The 24125-nt window shown below is 37.8% G+C and overlaps 8 protein-coding genes across 9 annotated transcripts; 3 read left to right on the top strand and 5 right to left on the bottom strand.

Annotated features, from left to right (window-relative positions):
* Positions 1-237: 237 nt before the first annotated feature.
* Positions 238-4089, bottom strand: LOC120277578 (malate dehydrogenase). Its single transcript, XM_039284440.1, has 7 exons — positions 3961-4089; positions 2165-2323; positions 1856-2031; positions 1444-1721; positions 1218-1353; positions 1021-1132; positions 238-568 (listed from the first exon to the last, which is right to left on the bottom strand). The coding sequence occupies exons 1-7, from the start codon at positions 4001-4003 to the stop codon at positions 474-476; spliced, it is 999 nt and encodes a 332-aa protein (XP_039140374.1). The 5' UTR covers positions 4004-4089; the 3' UTR covers positions 238-473.
* A 1144-nt stretch (positions 4090-5233) lies between these two features.
* On the top strand, positions 5234-6948 carry LOC120275250 (11S globulin seed storage protein 2-like). Its single transcript, XM_039281776.1, is given in 5 exon segments — positions 5234-5546; positions 5672-5904; positions 6017-6454; positions 6549-6782; positions 6784-6948. Coding segments are annotated over 5 exon segments (1383 nt in total).
* Positions 6949-8439: 1491 nt separating this feature from the next.
* LOC120277107 (11S globulin seed storage protein 2-like) lies at positions 8440-10323 on the bottom strand. The gene is given in 5 exon segments (XM_039283855.1): positions 8440-8688; positions 8690-9013; positions 9095-9568; positions 9652-9923; positions 9994-10323. Coding segments are annotated over 5 exon segments (1479 nt in total). The 5' UTR covers positions 10310-10323; the 3' UTR covers positions 8440-8595.
* A 366-nt stretch (positions 10324-10689) lies between these two features.
* On the top strand, positions 10690-12472 carry LOC120277123 (cocosin 1-like). The gene is given in 4 exon segments (XM_039283879.1): positions 10690-11061; positions 11153-11514; positions 11517-11954; positions 12032-12472. Coding segments are annotated over 4 exon segments (1545 nt in total). The 5' UTR covers positions 10690-10709; the 3' UTR covers positions 12425-12472.
* A 139-nt stretch (positions 12473-12611) lies between these two features.
* LOC120277118 lies at positions 12612-13910 on the bottom strand. Its single transcript, XM_039283866.1, has 2 exons — positions 13679-13910; positions 12612-13084 (listed from the first exon to the last, which is right to left on the bottom strand). Exons 1-2 carry the CDS (start codon positions 13855-13857, stop codon positions 12736-12738), a joined length of 528 nt encoding a protein of 175 aa, XP_039139800.1. The 5' UTR covers positions 13858-13910; the 3' UTR covers positions 12612-12735.
* A 2296-nt stretch (positions 13911-16206) lies between these two features.
* Positions 16207-17084, bottom strand: LOC120269939 (N-terminal acetyltransferase A complex catalytic subunit NAA10). The gene has a single exon (XM_039276922.1). It carries the CDS (start codon positions 16992-16994, stop codon positions 16398-16400), a length of 597 nt encoding a protein of 198 aa, XP_039132856.1. The 5' UTR covers positions 16995-17084; the 3' UTR covers positions 16207-16397.
* A 154-nt stretch (positions 17085-17238) lies between these two features.
* Positions 17239-20622, top strand: LOC120276396. Of its 2 annotated transcripts, none has more exons than XM_039283127.1 (10): positions 17239-17388; positions 17502-17610; positions 17694-17798; positions 17882-17959; positions 18046-18101; positions 18395-18452; positions 19234-19359; positions 19515-19610; positions 19760-19831; positions 20306-20622. In XM_039283127.1, the coding sequence occupies exons 1-10, from the start codon at positions 17291-17293 to the stop codon at positions 20366-20368; spliced, it is 861 nt and encodes a 286-aa protein (XP_039139061.1). In that variant the 5' UTR covers positions 17239-17290; the 3' UTR covers positions 20369-20622. The 2 variants fall into 2 exon arrangements, with proteins under 2 accessions (XP_039139061.1, XP_039139069.1); XM_039283135.1 differs by having other exon boundaries at positions 17243-17388; positions 17511-17610.
* Positions 20623-20730: 108 nt separating this feature from the next.
* Positions 20731-23813, bottom strand: LOC120276387 (probable low-specificity L-threonine aldolase 1). The gene is made up of 9 exons (XM_039283116.1): positions 23409-23813; positions 22607-23093; positions 21966-22077; positions 21830-21880; positions 21671-21742; positions 21440-21572; positions 21178-21337; positions 21000-21066; positions 20731-20918 (listed from the first exon to the last, which is right to left on the bottom strand). Exons 2-9 carry the CDS (start codon positions 23047-23049, stop codon positions 20877-20879), a joined length of 1080 nt encoding a protein of 359 aa, XP_039139050.1. The 5' UTR covers positions 23050-23093; positions 23409-23813; the 3' UTR covers positions 20731-20876.
* Between the last annotated feature and the right edge of the window lie 312 nt (positions 23814-24125).

The raw sequence follows: 24125 nt of genomic DNA, 5'->3' as shown, positions 1-24125 counted from the left end.
CATTTATCTCTGTTTGCAAACCTATTTACCTGTGAGTCTTAACAAGTATATGCATCTTTATTCAAGCAAATATATAATAATTGGGTAATAGAGACCTGGTAACAATGTAACAAAATGATGGCTATAAGAGAACATCCATGTGCTACCTTGTATGTTGTAGATCATCTTGCTGAATTTAAGTTATCACTGTAGCATTGTGTCACCGCAAGAGGCGCACCGCAACCTCTGAAAACTCGATAAGCTTAAAAACATGACTCGATAATAGCTTTGAAAGTTAGGTCGAATCCAAAGAGAACACAGAAAAGTACAGATGAAATGCACACGAAATACATGGAAAAGCAGCTTCATAACTACTGCTTCGATCGATGATCAAAGTAAGTCAATTTATTAAAAAAACTCCAGCTTGTCCTCACATGGCAAAAGCATCAGGCGGCAGGCCTGCAATCCACTTCAGAAAAAGTTGATGAGAGTTTTTAAGTGAGGCAAGAGTATGCAAGAGCCTTCTCCTCGGATAGCTCCTCCGCTGTGGCATCCATTTTCTTCCTTGAGAATTCATCAATAGAAAGATCTGAGAAGTAATGTGGAAAAGTGTCGATTTCCATATCTTTACTTGCAATTGGGTCTTGACCAAAATTACAAAACAAATATATTCAATAGTTTTCATATTTGACAAACACTCTAAACTTGTCCCCAAAAGCCATATTTTTTTCAAAAGCCATATCCATTTATGAATATTTTCCATAAGTTAAATGCATGATGCAGCTTAGGAAGATAATTGAACAAAGCACAGATTTGCAAGAAATTTACTGGACAGCCAACATAATGAAGGAGGAAGCAGGAGTAAACCTTTAGTCTAGGTAATACAGCGGGAATCTACGAACCAATATCTCCTAACTAATATATTACCAAAAGTTGTAGAAATTATATAATGTTTTTGTCGCTTGTCTTTTAAATAATATCAAGAACATAATTGCAACAAGACCATAGTTTTAAAGAAGACAAGCATATAAATGCACACACCTTGCACAATACTCCACTCTCCATTGCGACAAGTCACTGGGAAAGAATATATTAGCCCGGCAGGCACATTGTAAGAGCCATCAGAGTAAACGCCCATGGAAACCCAGGTTCCCTGTCATACATACACAGGAAAAAGGCATATTGTTAACTTGTAAACTTTATTCCTAGTTGTTTAGAGATACGGCAAAGCAAGTCACCTCAGGAGTACCAAGCACCCAATCACGAATGTGATCGCATGCACCACTTGCAGCTGACAAGGCACTGGATAGCTTCCTTGCTTTGATAATGGCAGCACCACGTTGTTGCACAGTAGAAATGAATTCCCCTCTCAACCTACATTAAACAGAATTAACCCAGACCATTACCACTAGATGTCAAATGAAGTTAGGTTTCAGGCAACAAATTGTGAACACACATCCTTACCAATCATCATCAGAAACCAGTTCTCGGACATACTTTTCACCAGCTGGTGTTTTAACTGTGGCATGATTGACATCGGGGTACTGGGTTGATGAATGATTGCCCCAAATTATAACATTTTTAACATCACTGACTTGAACACTCAATCGCTCAGAAATTTGACCCAGTGCCCTGTTGTGATCCAATCTTGTTAAGCATGTTATGTTTTTCTCAGGAATTGATGGAGCAAACTCCTTCAAAATTAGGGCATTTGTATTTGCAGGGTTTGCTACAACCAGAACCTGCAGATTGTAGAACAAAAATATTTATAACACAGAAGTTTTATGAGTGCTTTTCATACACATTTGTTGAATGAGCCATCTAATTGCAAGATCCGCACAGTTCAGTCACAAAGGGCACTCAGGAAAAAGCATACCTTACAGTTTGCAGCAGCATGTTTCTCAAGTGCAGAGGCTTGAGATTTATAAATAGAGACATTTTTTGACATAACATCTTTCCTTTCCATTCCTTCTTTCCGTGGGAATCCACCAACCATGACCGCAACATTGACACCAGTGCAAGCCTCAACAACATCAGTTGTTGCAACTACTCCTGTAATGTAAATTGAAATCTTGCATAAGCTTCATGGTGAAAAAAAACAAAAGAGTTGTAGAAAGAAGGCAACTCTACCAATAATTTTTTTGATGATGCATACTTTGCATAAAAATAGAATATACAATAGTACCTTTAAGGAGAGGAAATGCTGCGTCGACCAGCTCCATCTTAACCCCATTCAAGGATTCTGCAGCTGGAGGGATATCAAGCATGTGCAGGATAACAGGCTGATCAGGACCCAGCATTACCCCCCGAGCAATCATAGGTACAAGTGCATAACCAATTTGTCCTGCAAATATAAAAATCAATACATGATTTCAATCAGATGAAATATTGAAAAGTACATGGTGACTGGAACTTTTAACTGAACAAACCTGTAAGCAGAAGACAAAATAATTGGAGTACAAGAAAACAGAGATAAGCTTTACAAGATAAGACACATTGTTTTCCATCATCTAATTTTTTGTAGAAATTAACAGCACATATGTAATAACATGCTTCGGGACAGACCTAAAAATGTTTGTATTGTGATGTGGCCACGTATTTTATATTGTTTGGTAACACGTACAAATACACTCAAAATGTGAAAAAATGACATGACATTGAATTAATCCTTAAAGAAGTTGAGTTTAGAAACTAAACATTTACAGATCTATAACCTTGTGGTCTGTTTCAACGAAACAGAGCCACTTTGTGGTTCCCTATAAAATGAGGCATGGAATGGAGCCACTATGAAGAAGTTCTGAGAGTTACATATTAACCTTCTGACTCAGATTATTTGCCCAAAAGTGAACCAACCTCTTGGACCACTACAAAAAAACCACTATTGAATTTCAAAGTAGCCCAGTATATAAAATTCCCTCTTTTACCATTTGTTATTTGTTTACTCAAAGGAATATTACATCACATTCTTCCGCACAGAGTTATAAAAAAGTATGCTCTTGAAACTCAAGGATATTTTGGTCAACACGACTTATTAATGAAGTTCATCATTAAAACACAACATATAAGCACATTTGTTACAAACCAGATTAAGATGAGGCTCCTTATTGGATAGTGATGCCTTCAGGAGTTTGGTCAAACAAAACAATACTTTACAAAGAATTGTTTTGCAGAATCAAAACACAAGGTTCATGCATGCTCTTCTTAGAAAGAATGAATACAACAAGGAGCACAATTGTTGGCATCATCAATATCACAAACAAACAGTAGTCCTCTATAAAGTACTTTAAGCAAGTTGACAAGTTGATGGACTCAAAAGATACATCCATCAAACATAGGTCCTCCTATAAAGTACTTAAGCAAGTTGGCAAATTGATGGACTTAAATGATACATCCATCAAGTCAGGGTATGATTCCCCGCCCCCAATTAGTCCTGAAAAGGAATCATCTCCCATTATTTTCCGGCCAAAGCTCCTATAGACCTTGCTAACAAACTCACAAACAACCAACAATCATCACAAAAGATGCTGATACAGGCTCACAAGTTCATGCACTTAAAAAACCAATCCATCAAAATATCTCACACTTCTAAGCAAATTTCATCTCCATTTCCAAATGTCAAAGCTTAAGTAGACCTCAAGTCCCATAAGATCTACTGAAAAAAGTTGCAGATAAAGCCTATACAACACTAAAAACCATCATTCCAAAACTAAACAAGCAGTAAAACTCAACAAAACACCAAGATCACAACAACAGAACCAATCAATCACCAAACAAGGCTTCAGTGAACACAAATTCCCTCAGATCAGCACATCAAACACAGAAAAAACCAAAATCCATATCAAAACCATCAGCTTAAACAGATCGGATGAAACAAATCGCATCGATCGACCAGAAACAGTAAAGATCTCATCGACACATCGCTGCAACGATCGGAACAAGACGAATCGAAACAAAATAGCCAAGTTTAGGGATTTCACGAACCTGCGGCGCCAGTGACGAGAACTCGAACGGGATCCTTAGCCATTGCTGCGCCGCAAGCGAGAGAGAGCGAGAGGCTGAGAAGAGCGAATAACAAACGAGTGGAACAAGCCAAATGATATATGGGACTATGAGATTAGACCAATATATATATATATATATATATAGTACTAACTTGGATCAAACTTCAATCCCAAGCCCATGGCCCAGCCCAATTAAAGCATGGGCCGTACAACATCAGGTAGCCCATAAAATAAGTTTAAATTATTTATTAGTCCCTGTCATATTTTATTTATTTCAATCTAAATAAAAAGGGACAAGGAAAAAGAAAATTGGTTATAAAACTCTTAAAGTTTTTATAATTACATATTTATTCTTAGAAAAAATAAAATTATATATATACACTTGAAAAATATAGATAATTACAGATATAATCATACTATTAAATTCTATTAATATAAATTAATCAAACTTTATTAACTATGATTATAACTTAGATTAAGATATATAAAGAATCCAAAATAATCTTTGTATAACTTAACTAATACAATAAAAAATATATGCAAAGATATAATAATCCTATATATATATATATATATATATATATATATATATATGCTATTTATTAACGGATATGGTTTTCCAAACTAATTTGAATTCTAAAATTATATACATAATTATATGTATTATATATATATATGCTATTTATTAACGGATATGGTTTTTCAAACTAATTTGAATTCTAAAATTATATACATAATTATATGTATTATTTAGATAAATATATATATATAATTATTTTTATTCAGATATAAATATACAATTTTAAAATTATTAGTGAAATGAATACAAAACTCCCTCGAAAAAAAAAAAAATTATAAGAAAATTATAAGCAGTATTATATACCCACTGTTTAGTGATAGCTAACCCACGTCCATTTAAAACCACTGCACTCTCGCATCGCCGCGTATGCTTGGCATTTAGCACCAACATCTGAGTCCACTTGTAAGCCCAGCCTTGTGCATGCTTTCCATGGCCGTGCCACCACCACCCACCTATCCAAAATTAAGATAACCATGCATATACATGCATGCAAAATCAGCTGCAATGTGTTCATAATTTGGTAAGCATGCATATATCCAGACAAAACCTCATGCCATATCATGAACTTCATCTCTTCTCATTTCCAACTTCTATAAATACCCACCACCCTTATCACTAAGATCTCATCCATATATATATACTTAAACATATAGATTTCTTTAATTCTATATATATGGATAATAAACTTTTGTCATTCCTCTTCTTAGTCTCACTTGTTCTGGTTTCTCGCTGCACTGGTGAGTATGAAAGTGATTTAGAGGAAATCCAGCGCCGGATTGAAGCTCAGCAGTGCCGGCTTCAGCAGCTCTCATCAAGAGGCCCTTCTCGCCGGATAGAGTCTGAGGGTGGCTTCATGGAGATGTGGGATGAGAATGAGGACCAGTTTCTTTGCGCCGGAGTCACTGTCTCTCGTACCATTGTCCGTCCTAGAAGCCTGACTGCTCTCGGATATGAGAACAGCCCAAGCCTCGCTTATGTTCAACAAGGTTCATATATTTATTCTCTTATTATAAATTCAATAAGAACAAATTAAAGTTAATAATATATTAATTAACAACTAGCTAGTACTATATATAAAGAGTTAAGTGAAATGGGATATGATTATTAACAGGAAGGGCTGTGGCGGGAGTGACATTCCCTCGTTGCCCGGAAACATTCTTCTCCGGTAGATCGGAACAAGAACGAGACAGGCACCAAAAACTTCACAGAATACAACAGGGTGACATCTTTGCAGTGCCTTTGGGTACAGTGTATTGGTTTTACAACCATGGTGATCAAGATCTCATCCTTCTCACTGTCTTTGACCTTAACAATAAGTTCAACCAGCTTGATAACTCTCTGAGGGTACTAATTATAATAAATTTTCATTTTTTTTTTTAATCTCTATATATTCTGAATTCATTAAATCAATCTCATTTATTATTACAAAAAAAAAATTGGTTATATATTATTATAGTTCTTCCCATTGGTGGAAAACTTTCAAGGGTTATCATCAAGCCAACAGTTTGGTCGAGAACAGGAAGAGAAGAAGCAAAAGCAAAAGAACATAATTAGTGCTCTTGATCCTCAACTGGTATCAGAATCACTCAACATAGATTTAGAAACAGTGAGGCAAATTCAGAGTTCAGAGATTCGTGGACCAATCTTCAGGCTGGATCATCAACAACAGCAGAGCTTGTTCTGGCCGGAAGACGAAGAAGATCCACAGAAAATCTATCAAAGCAACGGCCTCGACGAGAAGGTGTGCTACTCAAGATTGCAGTTCAATCTCGACCGAAGAGGAGAAGCCGATGTGTATTCGAGGCAGGCCGGAAGACTCAACTCCGTCACTGCCAACAAACTACCGGTTCTCCAGTTGATTGGCATGAGTGCAGAGAAAGTTAATCTCCTTCCGGTAAGAGTATATGGAAAAAGTAGATAATATAAACATAAATAATTAACTAAATACATAATTCTAGTCATCAACTTCTTGTCATGTATACATGCAGGATGCTATCTTCTCGCCTCACTATTCAGTGAACTCACATACAATAGTAGTGGTAACAAGAGGAGATGGAAGGCTTCAAGTGGTGGATGATAGAGGAAGGAATGTGTTTAATGGGAGAGTGAAACAAGGAGAAGTTATAGTGATACCTCAACACTATGTGTCAATGAAGAAGGCTGGAAGTAATGGAATGGAATGGGTATCATTTAAGACTTCTGCATATCCAGTGAAGAACCAGTTTTGCTGGGCGTTTGTCTTTGTTTAGTGGAACTCCAGTGCAGGTGCTTGCAAGCTCTTATGGGATATCATTTGGGCAAGCTAGGCAGCTTAAGCAGTGCAGGAAACAAGACTTTGTGTTGTTCCCTCCTGCTAGTACTAGTAGTGCCTTTATGGGTGATTGTTAGAGTGGAGTTAATGAGTGTGGTTTGGGACAAGGGGTTCATAACTTCATGAGAGTTGGATCAATCTCTCTTTCCTTTGTTTTTCCCCTTGCATGTTTGGAATAAAGATGGACAACAGAGATGTACTTTGGTTGTCTAGTTTGATAATAAATAAGTCCTAGTATGGGCTTTTTGGGTATTTCACTCCATCCTTGTTGTCTTTTTTATTTTTATTTTTACCTATTTTATTTAATTATTTATGATTATTATTATTATTATTGACAATATAGACAAATCACTTCACACGTAAACATCAACTATTCATAAGCATAGAGTAGAATATTCGACTTCCTGTATAGAAATCAAAATGCCTTAACTGTTGTTCGGTCATTTGTGATAGTAGTTTTTTAATGAAAATTTATATGGATACTCTTGACTAAAAAAAGTAATTCAGATTTTTAAAAATTTTATAAAAAATTTAATTAATTAAATATATAAATTAAATTTTCTCTTGAAGCTATAACTTATTTGTAAGGATGAATTTTAATAATTTATTTACTTTCAATCTAATAATGGTTGCAGTATTTTTACTTTCTAACAATGAAGACATGTAACTTTTGGATTTTTCTTGTGATTCTTTATTCTCTTTTCCCTTATTTCTTATTATATGCAAAATCTCATAAGTCTAAAATTGCTTTTAAAACCTATTATTGAATTACTAGTTCTGATATTTTTGAAAATGTTGATTTAATGTGAAATAAGAGCATTAAAAGTTTAAAACTACTTTCCTTGTAATATAATCATTTAAAGGAACAATGCATTAATATGATAAATTTTTATTTATATTTTAATAATATATTTGATTTATATATAACAAATATTATAATTATTCTCTGTGTATACATAAAAAATAAAAAATTTCCAGGTAATGACAACCAACTAAGGTCATATATTTATGACCTCATTGAAGAGCCACTTATCAAGATATCAGATAAGTCATTTAGCATATAAATACTATTTTCAATGCTGAAAGAGGTAAAATAATATTTAAAAAATTAAGACTGAATTATGAATGGATCATCTATTTATAGTCACTTTGGAGTGCCACTTATCATGGGATACTTATCAGGGGATATCAGGTGAGTCACCCAACAAATGAATACCATTTTCAATGTTGAATGAGGTCCTCAGAAAAATTAAGACTAGATCTAATTATGGATGAGTCATTTGTCCATGGTTGCTTTGGAGGACTTATCAGGGGTTTTACCAGATGAATTATCTAACAAGAGTACCATCTTCAATGCTGAAGAAGGTGCTCAAGAAATCAAGATTGCATGTAATTGTGAATGATGAGTCCCATTAATTATAACTCATTTTTAATTTCCTTTATACTCTTCATCCCCATAAATGACTCTTGTTCCTGTAATTTAGGAGACAGATGAAGGTCATTGGTGATATAATAGAGATTAAAGTTTATGGAGGTGAAAAAAAAAAAAGGAGAAAAACAAAGTCCTCACTTGGATTTTATTACCAAAGTTGGTGCATTGCCTAGAGGCTTACACAGCATACCAACTGCCCTTTATTCCAAAGGAATACATCAGAGAACAAAATGAAAACCAAAACAGTTTCCACCATTCTCCACATGCTCCTCTAACACACTCTACCAACAAACTAAGCTGAAGCAATATCAGCATCATGATAAGAAGAAGAAGAAGAAGAAGAGCTTGGAGGGAACAACATAAAATGCTGCTGCCTGCATTGCTTTCAGCTGCCGAGCTTGTCCTACAGAGATTCTGTAAGAGCTTGCAATCACTTGCGCGGGCACTCCTGAAAACAGAGACATGTGCCCGAAAAGGGGGCTTCTCACTGGTATTGGTGCTGTCTTGAATGTCACAAATTCAAAGCCATCCCTTCCAGCTTTCTTCACTGTTACATAGAACTGAGGTACCACAATGAGGTCCCCTTGCCTCACTCTCCCATTAAACAGGTTCCTCCCTTTGTTGTCCACCACCTGCATTTGCCCCTCTCCTCTTGTCACAAACATTATCGAATGTGCGTTCACCGTATAGTGAGGAGCAACTATGGCATCCTGCATCATCATCATCAATTATATTAGTAAATGTTACCTTATGTATACATCTCTCGAACATTTATTACTAGTTATTTTTACCGGGCGGAGGTTGATCTTGTCCATGCTCATACCAATGGTGCTGAGGATCGGAAGCTTGTTTGAGTTCACAGACATGAATCTCCCTGCTCTCCTTGAATAGATGTCGGTTTCTTCGGGTGTGTCAAGATTGTGCTGAATTCTAGCATAGCAGTAAGCCTCTTCCAAGCCATTGGCAAACTGGGTCTCTTTAGAGCTTGGTCTTGCCTCATCCATGCACCCTTCTTGTTCTTGTTGTTCTGCAGGCCTGACAAAACTCAATCCTTGCTCAATTGTCACCATGTGCCCTTTCTTCTCGTTCCTCTGCATCTGTCTCACTGTCTCTACAGGGATATTCAGTATTTCTGACATCAGTTTTGGGTCAAATGCGCTGACTACGCTCTCGCGGCTGGAACTCTCTGTTTCATGTTCTCGTTCTGATTCTTGCCTGGAGTAGCTTGATTGTTGTTCTAGGAATTGCCCCGCGAGCAGGAACATCTGCAAACACATAAGTTTATATAATTTACAAGCATCTCATTTACCATATAAAGATCAAGAATCGTTCATGTATATATACATACTCTGACAGAAGGATCCAGCTGGTTGTCCTGGTGGTTCACGTTGAAGACCGTAAAGGCGACCAGGTCTTGATCACCATCATTGTAGAACCAGTGTGTTGCGCCAGCAACAATGGCCACGGTATCACCTTGCCGTATTCTGTGCACCTTCTGGTGGCTGTCTGTCTGGAATTGAGCTTGTTCACTGCTACCTTCTTCAAAGGGCCTTGGAGACCTCACACTAGAGTGGAATGACTCTGGACAGCCCGGGAAGGATACTCCGACAAAACCTCTCCCTTTTGTCACAATAAAACAAACATTAAGCTTACATTCTCAGTGTATCAAACATTGATTTATAATACATACCTTGCTGGATGTAGAGAAGGCCATGGGTGTTCTCATACAAGGGGACAAGCAGAGACTTGCGGCGGATGATATGTCGCCTTACAGACACTCCAGCACACTGGAGTTGGTCCTCCCTTTGATCCCAAAACTCGGTCACGCCGCCCTCAGCCTCGATCCTCTTCGATGGCCTGCTTGGCGACAGCTGCTGCAACCTGCATTGCCTGGCAGCACTCAGCTCTTGCTGTTCCTGCTGCTCCTGCTGGCTTCCGTAATGACTAGCACTACAAGTAACCAAAAGAAGAGCAAGGAAAAGGAAAGCACAACGCTTGATATCCATGGAGGTTTATCTAACCTTTCTATCAAGAGATTAAGATGAAGGCTGGTGCGGATGATAAGGGAAGAAGATGGAGGTATTTATAGGCAAAGAGATAAGCACAGAGTTTTGTCGTCATGCTAAACAAACTCTTGCCACCTCTCTGCTGCGGTGGCGCTACCATGCCATGCAACACAGGGCTTCAACAAGTGTAGCTCTAGCATGGATTACAGAGAAGATTGATTGTCCATATATAGAATGCGGTGAACCGAGCTCGGCAATGTGGCCGAGTGGCCGCGTACCCACCAAACACTACCCTTAGGTGTCATCACCAGGCTCTTCCAAAACTTCTATAAATACTCAACTCCTTCATCTTCATCATCATCATCCTCACCATTTTATCTACCTCCACTTCCTCTTAACCATGGCTGAAATCAAGAAAAATCTTACATTCTCTCTTGCTCTCAGCTTTCTCATCTTCTGCAATGTTTCACTGGCTCAGCTGCCACAGCAGCAGCAGCAGCAGCAGCAACCAGAGCAGCCGAGCAGAGGATGGTTCATAAGGCAGCAGCTGAGAGACTGCAACATTCAGCAGCTCCGAGCTCTTGAACCAACCAGGCGTGTTGAAGCTGAGGCCGGCTTCACTGAGTACTGGAACTCAAGAGACACCCAGTTCAACTGTGCCGGTGTTTCCATCCAGCGCACTGTCATTCAACCTGGTGGCCTCCTGCAGCTCTCCTTTGATAACGCAGCTCGTGTCACCTTCATTGAACAAGGTTCACTTCTAGATACATCTCTTCTAATTTATCTTTCTCCTATGCTTCAAGTGATTCACTGATTTCTAATGAGAATTATGAGTGAATGCAGGCCAAGGAATCATCGGAACAGTGTTGCCTGGATGCCCAGAATCATACCAATCTTTTCAACAATCTGAGCAACAGCAGCAGCAGGAGGAGGAATCTGCTGAATCATTCCGGCCAAGAGACCGACACCAAAGGATTGACCAGTACAGGCAGGGTGACATTATCGCACTGCCTCCTGGTGTCTCACACTGGTGCTACAACGATGGTGACGCTCCACTTGTCACTTTCACCGTCTTCAATCTTCAGCACAGTGACAACCAACTTGACCTTCAGCACAGAGTAAGTGAAAACAAAAACCCCTTTATCTTCATTTATGGAAGAATTATATCAACATCAAGCAAACTTGTTACTCTGCAGGAATTCTTGCTGGCAGGGAGAGAGAGAGAAGCCAGCAATCAGTACAAGAGCAGGAAACAGATATCAGAAGGGTAAACTTGCTGGCTGGATTTGACACAGATGAACTGACCAAAGTTCTCAGAGCCACCAGAGAAACAGTGCAGAGCATTCAGAGTGACAATGATCGGAGAGGCCACATTGTCTTTGTTCAACAAGGGTTCCATGTATCAAGGCCAGCAAGACAACAGCAGCAACAAGAATGTGGTTCCAACGAAGATGAGAAGAAGAAGATGGCATCCAATACCTTCACCGACGCTGTCTGCTCATTGAGAATCAGAGAAAACATCAATGACCCATCGAGAGCCGATGTTTTCACTCCTCGTGGGGGAAGAATCACCAATGTCAACTCCCAGAAGTTCCCCATCCTCAAATACCTTCAAATGAGCTTACTGAGGGGAGTCCTCTACAGGGTATATAGTCCTCAACTTCATCAGTCCTTTACTGCTAAAAATGGCAGAAAATGCTCAGATGTTTGAATTGTTTGCAGAATGCAATCCTAGGACCACGCTGGATCATCAATGCACACAGTCTTGTCTATGTAACAAGGGGCTCTGCTCGAGTGCAAATTGTTGGAAGCCAAGGAAAGAGTGTCTTCGACGGAGAGCTTCGCCAAGGCCAAGTCATCGTAGTTCCACAGAACTTTGCTGCTATCGTAAAGGCAAAGAGCAATGAAGGTTTCCAGTGGGTTGCTTTCCGAACAAATGACAATGCAATTAGCAGTCCCATTTTTGGGAAATTTTCAGTGTTCCGTGGCCTGCCGGTGGATGTCATTGCCAGTGCTTATAATATCTCGAGGGATCAGGCTTGGAGGGTAAAGTACAGCAGGGCTGAGGAGCTGCACATCCATGCTCCCAGAACTCAGAGCAGGACTAATGTTTAATGTATATGCGTAGAGAAAGCCGGCATGTTAGGCAATAAGCCAATAACAAACCTTCTTACATAAAGGTTTCATGCAAGTCACTTGCTTCCAAGAATAATGAATAATAGCTTCCATCTTGATCTAGAATTGTTCTTATATAGACTAATATTTCAGAACATAAATCTTACATTATAATAATATTGCCAATCAAGGATACTAGCCACAAACTCTATGAATTTAAATTAAGATACCAAACATGTTCCAACAATCTGGTCATCTACTTATGCATAGTTGCAAACATAAACAATCAAAAGGTCCAGCAAAGAGAAAATTTAGAAAAACAACATAACTAAGAGCATACACTGTTTAGCCTGAGCAAAATGCTCAGCTTGTGAAGCAGCAGCCTCCTCAGAGACGAGAGCTTCGAGGAGTAGTGTCTTGACCTCCCAAGAAGCAAAACGGAAACCCGGTCTTGTGTAGGCATTGAGGAGAGCTGCACTGGACTGCTTGATTAGCTTGGTGAAGGCCGTGCCACCACCAACGTCGTCATTCTTCTCTATAGCTTCGAACAGGGTCATTCCTCGTTCGTACCTCTCCAACATCCTTGATCCAAATACCCTATAGACCGATGATTGCTCGGGAACACTACTTGGCCACGTCTCTCTTCCACTACTCCAGTATCTACACAAATATAGTGGTTACAAGCTAGTATACTCACAGTGATATGAAACGCATGTGCTGAAGTTACATACAACCTCTCAAAATTACTTCAGATTCTTCGATAAGTATTCATGAAACTAATTCAAGTTCCATGAATTATTCATTTAAAATTTAGTATTTTCAAGGATGTTGTTAGCAGTTGTTGCAAAGAGTTCTGAAATAGTACATTTCAGAAACTATAAACTTTGATAGCCTAATTCAGAAACATTCATATCTATAAATTCTAAATTTAGATAAAGCTTAGATATCAATCAAAGCTGAAGGGATTAATGACTCTACTTGTAATTCAAGGTATAAAAAAAGTACCTTTTTTCTTTTCTTTTTTTTTTTCTTTGGAAATTAACCCAATTCCTGAGTTAGATTCAAAGTTTGAGCAAGAAATCAACAAAATCTTTTAATTTCCATTTCATCAAGCTCACTACCAGGAACTCAACCAGATCTACAAAATCCTCACACACTACAATCCCCCAAAATCTTACTATCATATCACAACACAGATAAATTATCCTAAAAAAAACCATAAATTTGATAACCAAAGAGAAACATAGAACATACTGAGGAGTGCATCTTCCTGTATTTCTGGTGTACAAGAACCCTGGTCTTCTCATTTCATACATAGCTTGATTAATTCCTCTTTCCTCTTCTTCCTTTGAGCTCCTTCCTTCTTCTTCTCCGGCCAACGCTGCTCCAAACCACACAAGCCACAAGACCAGACACTGCTCTACAAGCCCCATTTTCCTACTTCTCTCTCTCTCTCTCTCTGTCTCTCTGTATCTCTTCACACACAGCTCTCAGGCCTTATTAATTTGAATTCTAAATGTAACACTGTTTCAATTGTTTATTATTGCCAATATAAAATTAATGGCATGTGCATTGACAAGAATGCCCCCTTTCTGATTCAAATTTAGAACTACAGACAAACTCTTGTCACATCTACACTTTGTAAGCTTTACAGCTGAACTTGTCAGTTATTCTGAAGAGATTTATCTGCAAAACTTACAAGAACTATTTGAGATTTATTAGTTTTCTTTAATTTAAAAATATGAATACTTGAAGGTATTACTGCATGATTAATTAGTGGCAAGAGAAGGCTAACATTTCATTTGTTTATTTATTTTTTTGAAAAATATATATAAATCATGAGATTGAACATTCCACTTCCTAAATGAACTTCCTAGTGAAAAGAGAAAAAGCATACTAATTTTACTGTTGTATGGATAAAACTTCAATTTAGCATGTAATATTTTGGGAACTCTTTAATCGTCCTCTTATTCCGCATCTAGCAATTATCAGCAGTGACAGAAGATATGGACTTGTAACTAAATCAAACAACTGGAGAATTACTTGGGTACAATTCTCATCTTTTCTTTGTCCTTAGCAGGATTTGGCAGTAGCCTTTTCTTTCTAGTCATTCCAGCTTCCTGGATATATTTGTCAACTAAGAAAAGAAAATATATGATAATGAGACAAAAATTCTTCAAGAAAAATGGAGGCTTGCTATTATAGCAACACAACAAATCACATACAAGCACCTCATTCACGATATTCTCATAATTTCAACACAGAAAAATTCAAGGACATTGAGCCCATGGTAATGTTTATAAAGGATTTTTAAAGGATAACAGAGTGGTAGCAATGAAGAAGTGTAAGACAATTGATGCAGGCCAAACTAAAGATTTTGCAACAGAAATACTCATTCTTTCCCTGATCAACCACAGGAATGATGTTAAGCTCTTCCGGCGTTGCTTAGAAGTCGAAGTTCCAACATCGGTTTATGAATTCATCTCTAATGGAACTCTTTCATAATTTATCCATGATAGGCACCTCAAGATGCCAATACCCCAGAAGTTCGTCTCAAGATTGCCACAGAGACTGCCGACACACTTGCATATTTGCATTCATCAGCCTCGCCTCTGGAAATTCATGGAGATCACTAACATACTATTGGATGCCTTAAAAGAGATTTTGGGGCCTCAAGCAAGCTCCGATGGATGAAATTCAATTGGCAACACTTGTGAAAAGGACTTGTGCAAGCCTCGATCCTGAACACCTACAAACATGTCAACTGACTCAGAAAAACAATGTTTATAGCCTCGGAGTAGTTCTTTTAGAGCTTCTTATTGCAAAGAGGGTCATTTACTGTAAAGCATTAGGGGAAGAGAGAAGTATCTCCTCAAGTGACATTTCTGTACTGAAAGAGAAATGCAAACTTGATATCTCAGATGACTTAAGTAAAGAATGAAGCATCTCCAACACAACTGAGAGAGGTTGCAAAGCTTGCAGGACAATGCTTGAACATCAGTGGAGAAGAGAGACCAACAATGAAACAAGTGGCAGAGTACTTAGACAGGTTAAGAAGATCGTGGCAACATCCATGGTTGGAGGAATATCATCTTCAAGAGGGAAAAATGCTTGCTTGGTGAAACAGGAAGCTCTTTCGGCAACATAAAAGACGGTTACTCTTCAGAACACCAAGTAGTGATAAACCTGAATGTTGATGATCATGTCATTGGCATTAATCCTTCTCCACCTTCAGACTCGTTATGAATCTATCTAGCTCCAGTGTTTGCGCTTCTAAAAGCATTCAAATTGGCAAATTGTTTGCTTTCAAGGATACGATAAGATATTTAATGCTTATGTTTCACACTGTTATGGTCTTGCCATCAAACAAACAGGGAGTAGAATACAGAGAGGAATTGCAAGTCTTTCCTCAAAACAAAGAGGAAGGGGCCCGTCCAATGAAACCAATGCAACAAAAGAAAAGGATCTATATGGAACACACAACTATCCAACACTCAAATGCCATAGGTTTCCCTAAGAGCAATTGATTTTGCAAGAAGGATTATCTCACCAGTAGAATTCAGTATTTTTTTTTCAAAAATTAATACTGAAAAATGAACACCACATTAAAATCATTACCAACAACATACAAAGATTTGCCCATCATTCCAATACAAATTGCATATTATCACAAATTATAATCACAGTTATCCCTCAAACAACCATCTGAACTGAAGAACACCAATCAGATTCAAACACAAGTATGAAAAAAATTCAAACCACCAGCACAAATTGCACAAACAGAATGTAAAATTCCCAAATTTCTCATATTTCAGGCAATAAAATCCAACATTAATGCAACAAAACCATAGCAGTCAATGCTACACAAGACGTCTTAACAGCACAAAACATCACTTATAGCAACATCACAACTTTTAAGAACTCCAATATCATAACAAGATTACCTCAAAGGCGCCATTTTTAAATTTTTCACTCATTCCCCAGAAGTAGAAGCCCCAGCTCCGGCATTCCCAGCATCCACAACTGCCTTGGAATCCCCAGAGCAACACCCACCACCATGGTGATGGTGGTGATGATGATGACCGTGACCATGGTGATGATGTTGCCGTCCCTTGAGCTGCTTTCTCATATCGTACGCATCCTCCCCATCAGCATAATACTTAGCCTCCACATCATGGATCTTGTAGCCAAGCGTGGACGTGTAGAGATTGAAGGCGGCGCGGTTGCTACGTCGGACGTGGAGGGAGACGTATTCAGCACCAAAAACGGACTCCATGGCGGCCTGTGCTGCAGTCATGAGCTTGGTGGCGAGACCAAGCTTGCGATGCGTGCGAAGCACGGCAAGCGACGTGATGTGGCCATGGCACGGCTCCGAAGACTCCTCCTCCATCTTGGCAAGGACGTAGCCAACGATGTGGCCATCGTAGTCCTCGGCGACGTAGAGAAGCTGCGGCCATGAGAGGATGTGGTAGAGATAGTACTTCATCTGGTAGTTCTCAGGCAAACAGAATAGATTGCAGGCCTGCATCTCCATCAGGTCCTCCACCGTCGCTTGGCGAATGCACACCATTGATGCCGGCTAGGGTTTCGTCCGAGCTCTAGGGTTACCAAATCGCTGAATTTGCAACGCTTTTTGATCAGATTGGAGGATGAATAGATGCGAGAAAATGGGAATTTATACTGATTATGAATTTTTCGAAATAAGTCCCTTGAGTTTTATAGAAATTTGTTTATCTTTGGGGTTAAATGTAATTTGGATTTTAGTCGAGGTTGAGATCGAAAAATTTCCATCATTCCGACGCCGTCTGGATAAAGCTTGGATCTTTGTTCGAATTCTCTGAAGCCCAAGCTCTAAAACCCTAAACAATGGCTACGGCGACGGCCAACGCCTTCTTCTGCACCGCCCCAAGAGTCCGCTTCTGCCGTTCCTCGTTGCCCACACGTCCATTCTTAGTCTCAGTGAGGTATGGAGCTAATTTCTCCGTAGATTTACAAGGATTATGCCTCAAATTTCCTTTTCTTTGATATGTTTTTTTCATTGTGATTTTTGGTTGTTTCTTGATTTTTTTTTTTTTAGAGTTTTTAGATTTTCAAGAGTGTCTTCTAGGCAGCAGCTCAGTATGGTCTGTAGGGCTAGCTCTGCTGCGGGGAACCCGTATGCTGGCAATGATGATAATCCGTATGAGGTGTTCATCATTTATGATTTCTGAATTCATTGTTTTTAGGTGGTGATCATTAGATGTGTGTGTGTGCTTTGGTTCTGTTATAGGTTCTTGGTGTGAGCCCTATAGCAGGGTTTGATATGATGAAAACATCATATCAAAGGAAGAGAAAGGAGGCAGAGAGGAGAGGCGATGAGGCCACTGTTGCCAGAGTAGGTTGAAAATTAGTTCTTTTAATTGTGAATTTTGATATATATGTACTCTTTTTTTATGGTAATGCTTTTCTTTGTTTCAGTTAGAAAAGGCGTATGATCAGATCATGATGTCACAATTGTCGAACCGGAAGAAAGGTGTGACATTTGGATCATTTCAGGTTGAAGAAAGGAAATTCTTCTCTTCTTGTAATGGTCCTTGTTCTTTCTCTTCCACAGTGTTCAGTTATGTTTTATTGTTGTTCAGGTATCAAAGGATATCAAGTATGCTGATAAGCAACCAATTGTTCCATGGGGACCAAGGTACTCTCTCCATTTATTTGTAAATGGTCACTTATTGAACTTTGTCAAATACTAGGTGGCCAGCAGCATAAATTGCCTAACTTGGATTGATCTTTTTAAAATTGTTGCAACGGTTGATGTATTCTTGCAAACTGGTATATGGAAGGTGTATTGTATTGTAAATAATTGTTTTATTGTCTTCTCTTTGTATACCTCCTTGTTTGAAATGTAATATTGGTGGATAATCACCTTGATTATGTTTGGTTGAAATCTCTCTTGGATGCATTTTTAATTGTCACTTCATCTTCCTGCAGGGCATCCAAGTCGAGTTTGAGAGATATGCAGATCAATATGGCACTAGCAGCAGTCTTTGTAAGTCTGGTTGACATATTAAAATTCCTTTTTATGTCTCTTACTTGTCCTGTTTGTCTTCTGTGTGTCTGTAAATGTACAAATAATATTTTTGTCCTTGAACAGGTGACTAATCTTTTACTTAAGTGTGATATTTGAATAATTAATAATCAACAGAATAAGGACTTAATACTCATGAGGACTTGGTAATTAAATGGAACTAGCGATGATTTCTATTTATTTCATTTTTAAAAAATTTTATTATGGAACTGTAGTTTAGATGTTGTGTCACAAGTATAAGGTGTAATTATGCATTTTTATTTGATGCTTTCCATTTCTATAGAATAGTTATGTTTAATATGAATCTATAGACCAACATGGGATCTGGCGTCTTATGTCATCTCTCTTGCTGATTTCAAATTCTGTAGCATCTCTGCACCTCTTGCCTTTGCTTATTTTACATCTATTTTTATGTATCTTTCTCTTTCCCTTTCACTAACTTTCACTACTTGTTGTGAAACCTGGAACCACACATTTGCTTTGTTGTCTGTTTTGATTGTTTAAGGATAAAATTAATTTGTTTCACTGGTTTACTTAATCACAGTATTATTGATTTAAACATACAAAGGCACTAACAAACCCTCAGTGTAAACATGTGAGCTGATCCATCTGTTGCAAACGTTCTAACTTTTATCAGTATATGTTTATCAAATACTTGTCTATTACATTTCGTTTTATAGAAAGCAGTCTGTCTTGCATACTTTTCTTTGTAACAATTGATTTACATTCTATGCATATGCAGACTATTTGGATTCTCATCAAACGCAATGCAGAATGGAAACCTTTGCAGTTTTTAGCTTTCATCTTTTTCTACAGAATATTTGAGAAGTTGAAAGCTTTTGAGCCTGTAACAACCCCTGTATTGGATGTAAGTTATACTAATTTTCTTGCATAGCTCATCTTTCTAAAACCTTATGCTTCCTGGTTTTTCAGTTATGTGTAGCCTTACACTGCACTCCTTCAAAGCAGTTCCTCTTTTCTTTGTTTTATCGAAATTAAATCACATATAATTCTCTCTTGCAGGAGTATGGTGAGGATGAAAACAGGGGATTACGGATGGGAAAGCGGTTGCTCCGTTCACTTTCATTAGTTTTTGGCTGTATAGCTGTTTCATCTTTGGTATAAATTATTTAAACACTCCTTTCAGATTCATTGTCCCATTGATGCCGAGCTTTAGAAAGGCTCGAGTGAACCTTCATATTTTCTTTACATCTTTATTAATGCCCTGTGCCCATTTGTTTTGATCCTCTCCAACCATAATGTTGTAGGGATACACTGGAATTCTCAACCTCATTGAGTTTCTTGGGCGCTCTATTCCTCTTTTCCTTTATAATAACCAGGTATGTCTCTTTGACCTGCTGCTGTGGTACAATACATCTAGTAACCAAAACAAAGAAGTCTGTCGGCATTTGAATTTTCAACAGCACCTGCATCAATCCCTCATGAGAATTTTCTACATTTCGGATGTTCTCTTCCGAGAACAATGAGTGTTGTTGAATTTAAGGATCTTTATTGAGTGGAGGGAAATATGACACCGAAGCATCTTGTCTCTTAGAAATTGATCAATGTTAGCTACCATTATTATTCTGGAATGAGTTTTTGAAATTCAGGCAACGAAAATGAAGAGCTTGGGTTTTGCTTACCAGAACAAGGGTGTTAGGGGGAGGATGCCTGATTAATTAGTAAAATATAACTTCATCAATTGGGATTTCAATATAATCATTCAGCCACTTATCTGCATGTGTGCTACTTCTTTGCACACTGTTCTATTTCAACTATCAACTCTAACATGACAAGTTATTCTGGATTCACAGGAACTATTTGTAACAACGGCAACGGCTATCATGCTTTACATAATGGCATCATACTACAGATGATCGCCGGTGAATAGGCTGATGTTCAGAGTTTTGACAAGAGATATTTAGATGTAATCGATGAATATTCAGGCTGCTCATCAGACATTACACCCCTGCTGGCCTTTTCACTCAGGCATTGCAAAGGAAACCCGGATGGTTTAAAGTTGTGGCTTACATGTTTACATTACAAGTTAGCTTGTTAACTGTCTTATGGAGAAATGTTGAACACATTTGCTCCTTCTGTTATGAATACAAATTGGATCTTAATTCGGAAATGATTTGCTTTGAATAAATACATACATATATGTATATATATATATATATATATATATATATTAAATTTTAGTTTAAAAAGGAATGCCGTTATTTGTAGAGATACCAGCTATTTTTTTTGTTTCTTAACTTAATTCAGGAGTTAACAATTGTGAGCAATTACATCTGATTTACAAATGATGAGCAACCAGTTATTTTTCTTGAACATCATGAATGTAAATCTCTAATAAGAGGAACAGGTTGATATTTTACTTTGTCACTTGGTAGTAGCACCAGTTGTGATTTGATCAACAGCTTGCTGCAAACCATAAACGAAAAGAAATCAACTTCTGATCGATCGATCGCAAAACACTAAATCGAAAACATGGATTCATTGTACCTTAATACATGTCAAGGCATAATTGATATCACTCTCAGAGATTTGATGATGAAGAACAAGCCTAACACTGCAAGAGATTACATGTGAAAAACAAACACACTTATCAAATTACAGGACATACATAAGCAAGCCTCTTTTGCAAGGTCTAGATTAGATAGACTAGTAATATTTTCATCACCTGACGGCACTCGCCGGCATTGCTAGTACACCATGCTCTTCCAAAACCTCGCATATCTTTTCCGGCGAAATAACTGAACTATCTAAGATGTTGAAATACACCATGTTTGTCTCCACTGAACTCATATCAACACTTAACTGCTTGATTTGATTTAAGCCATCTGGAATTATACAACAGTTTAAAGAATGACACAATGTAATTAAGAATGATGATCAATGGAATTAAGCTGAAAATTTAGATAGTCGAAGAAAGTAAACAACACCTGCCAAAATTTTGGCTTTCCGATGATCATCTTCGAGTTTTTTCACGTTCTCTCTCAATGCAACAAGAGCAGCTGCACAAAGAACTCCGACTTGTCGCATACCGCCACCTAATGTCTTCCGAAGCCTCTTAGCCTGGAAATAATCAAACACAAAGAATTCATATTTATATATATATATATACTCATTGATGCAAAATTCGATTTTTTTTAACTGCATAATTATATACTTACCTTGGTAATAAAACTTTTTGAGCCAACAATGACTGATCCAACCGGAGCGCCTAATCCTTTCGACAAACACACCTGAACAATTCACAGTATTATAAACCAGATAAATATGAGCATAGTGAAATGAAGATAAAGCCTTAAGAATTATTCATGAGGTCCTACTGAAACTGAATCTGCAGCTTGGACAAGCCGATGAACGGGAACTCCCAGAGCCTGGAATAAACACCACCACCCAAATTAAATATGAAGAAAAGATTAAAAACCATGTTCATTAAGAAAGATAAACAGTGAGACTCACAATTGAGGCATTGAAAATGCGAGCTCCATCAATGTGAAGCTTCAGACCATGTCGCTTAGCAATCTCTCCGACTTTGTCTGTATATTCTACAGAGATACACCTCCCACCAGAACTACACCAATAAGAAAGTGCCATTTTCTCATTCATGAATTCAATCTTTTTCATCTATAATCATTTCTGCATATAACTGAAATACATAATGCAGTGTACAACAGACACTATTAAATGAAATTGGGACCATTCCTTCTTCTCAGTCTCATGGCAAAATGAACAATTTGTCTTCTAGAATATCTGAGGGTCTCTATCTGTTCCCCAACCATGTGAGCAATAAAGAAAACATTAAATATAGTAGGAGTTCAGTCTCAATCTACATAATAAAAAGTTCGGTAAGTTTTGATAAACAATAGTAGCACACAAAGAAGGACATCACCAAGCAGACACTGATCAATGGAAACAATAAAAATTTTCTTATCCAATTGGCATGCTTCATGTAGACTATGGCTAAGAAATTCCTAGTAATTAAAAGCATTTCTGTGCAACAAATGAGCAATAAAACAGTACAGGGTCCAAATGGAACAGGTTAGAAACTTAGAATGAATGTCAAGCTAAAGAAGAAGAGAAACAAAAGTTAGAGGGCTCACTTAGCATGAGTGTTTTCCAAGCATATTAACCGGGTAGAAGGATAATAAAGTTCGCCATCAGGATGTCTAATAGCAGCCTCAATTTCGGCAATGTCCATGGTGCCATCAGTCTTGTTTTTCACAGTTCTTGGATGAACACCGCCGATGGTTGAGATACCTCCATTCTCATAAACATGAATATGGCAATTATCTCCGAGGATGACTTCACTGCCTCTTACATCACAATGCACCATTACTGATATAAGATTGGCCATGGTGCCGGAAGGCACAAAGAGTGCAGCTTCCTTACCCATGAGCTTAGCCATCTCAGATTCTAATCGGTATGCAGTCGGATCAGCACCGAGTACATCATCATCAACTTCGGCATTTGCCATCGCAACCCTCATAGCCTCCGTCGGCTTTGTCACTGTATCCGATCGAAGATCCACATGTCTGGTAACCATTTTTGCTGCTTTTTAACTCTGTTTACCTCCTGATTTTTTTAAGACTATGACAAAGAGGGTAACAATCAGCAAAAGAAATGAAATTAAGAATCAAGAACACTTGTCAAAACTAATTCAATGGAGGAAATTCAGAGAAACATCACTCAAACATATATAATCAATCCTCTATCTAACAGATTTGATTCAAGACAACATGAATGAAATATAAAAAATCTCCCCAAATTTGCAGAAAAAGAATGGGGATTGATGAAAAAGGTAAAAAAACTGAAGACTAATGCTTAGATTATATTCAAAAAATCACATACAAAAAAAAAAGGAGATCTTTCATAACAGATGACAATCAGAACAGAAAAACAAACCTAATTTCTTGAATCCCACTGATGGAAATCTCAATTCAGGCCGCTCAAGGGAAGCCCAAAGATGACAACTTTTATAGCCAGAAATGGAACTTCTCGCCACCTCACCAAACCTCAAAGCTTATCCATTGTATGAGACAAAGTAAGTGATAAAACCAAAAACCACTTTGGCTGCTCCTCACCTGTGTACTCATGAACTTTTGCTGGATTCCATAAATCACTACAAAGAAAAAAAAAAGGAACTCCACGTAGATTCAAGCTCCTCCACACGTCTCTCTTTCTTGGACACCATTATTAATACCAAAATTTTCTAAAGATTTCTTAAAAAAAAGAAAAGAATAAACAATTTGTCCTTGTTTGTGACCCTGGTTCCAATTTGGCAGGTGGATTCAAATGGCGGCTCAGAGAACACTAAACTCATTCAAGATTGGATTTTGACTCACAAACTTCACTCAAGATTGGATTTTGACACATAAAACTTGCAAAAGACTGAAACTTGGCGAAGTTTCCTAGATACTGAGTAGATTCAAAATCAAAACAAATAGATTCCATGAAAGAGACTAATAAAAATTTGACAAATCTATCTATTGGATTCTAACTGGCCATAAAAATATTTAAAGCTGACATCAAATTTGCCATCTTGCTGGCATAGATATGACATTCAAATTAAAGGCAATATATATATAATTATATATTATTTATGTGAATATAGTTTTGTTC

Source organism: Dioscorea cayenensis, chromosome 2 (genome assembly GCF_009730915.1).
Source record: "Dioscorea cayenensis subsp. rotundata cultivar TDr96_F1 chromosome 2, TDr96_F1_v2_PseudoChromosome.rev07_lg8_w22 25.fasta, whole genome shotgun sequence".
Classification (NCBI taxonomy): Eukaryota; Viridiplantae; Streptophyta; class Magnoliopsida; order Dioscoreales; family Dioscoreaceae; genus Dioscorea; species Dioscorea cayenensis.
Note: the sequence above shows the minus strand (reverse complement) of the source record. Positions and strands in the feature narration are given on the sequence as shown.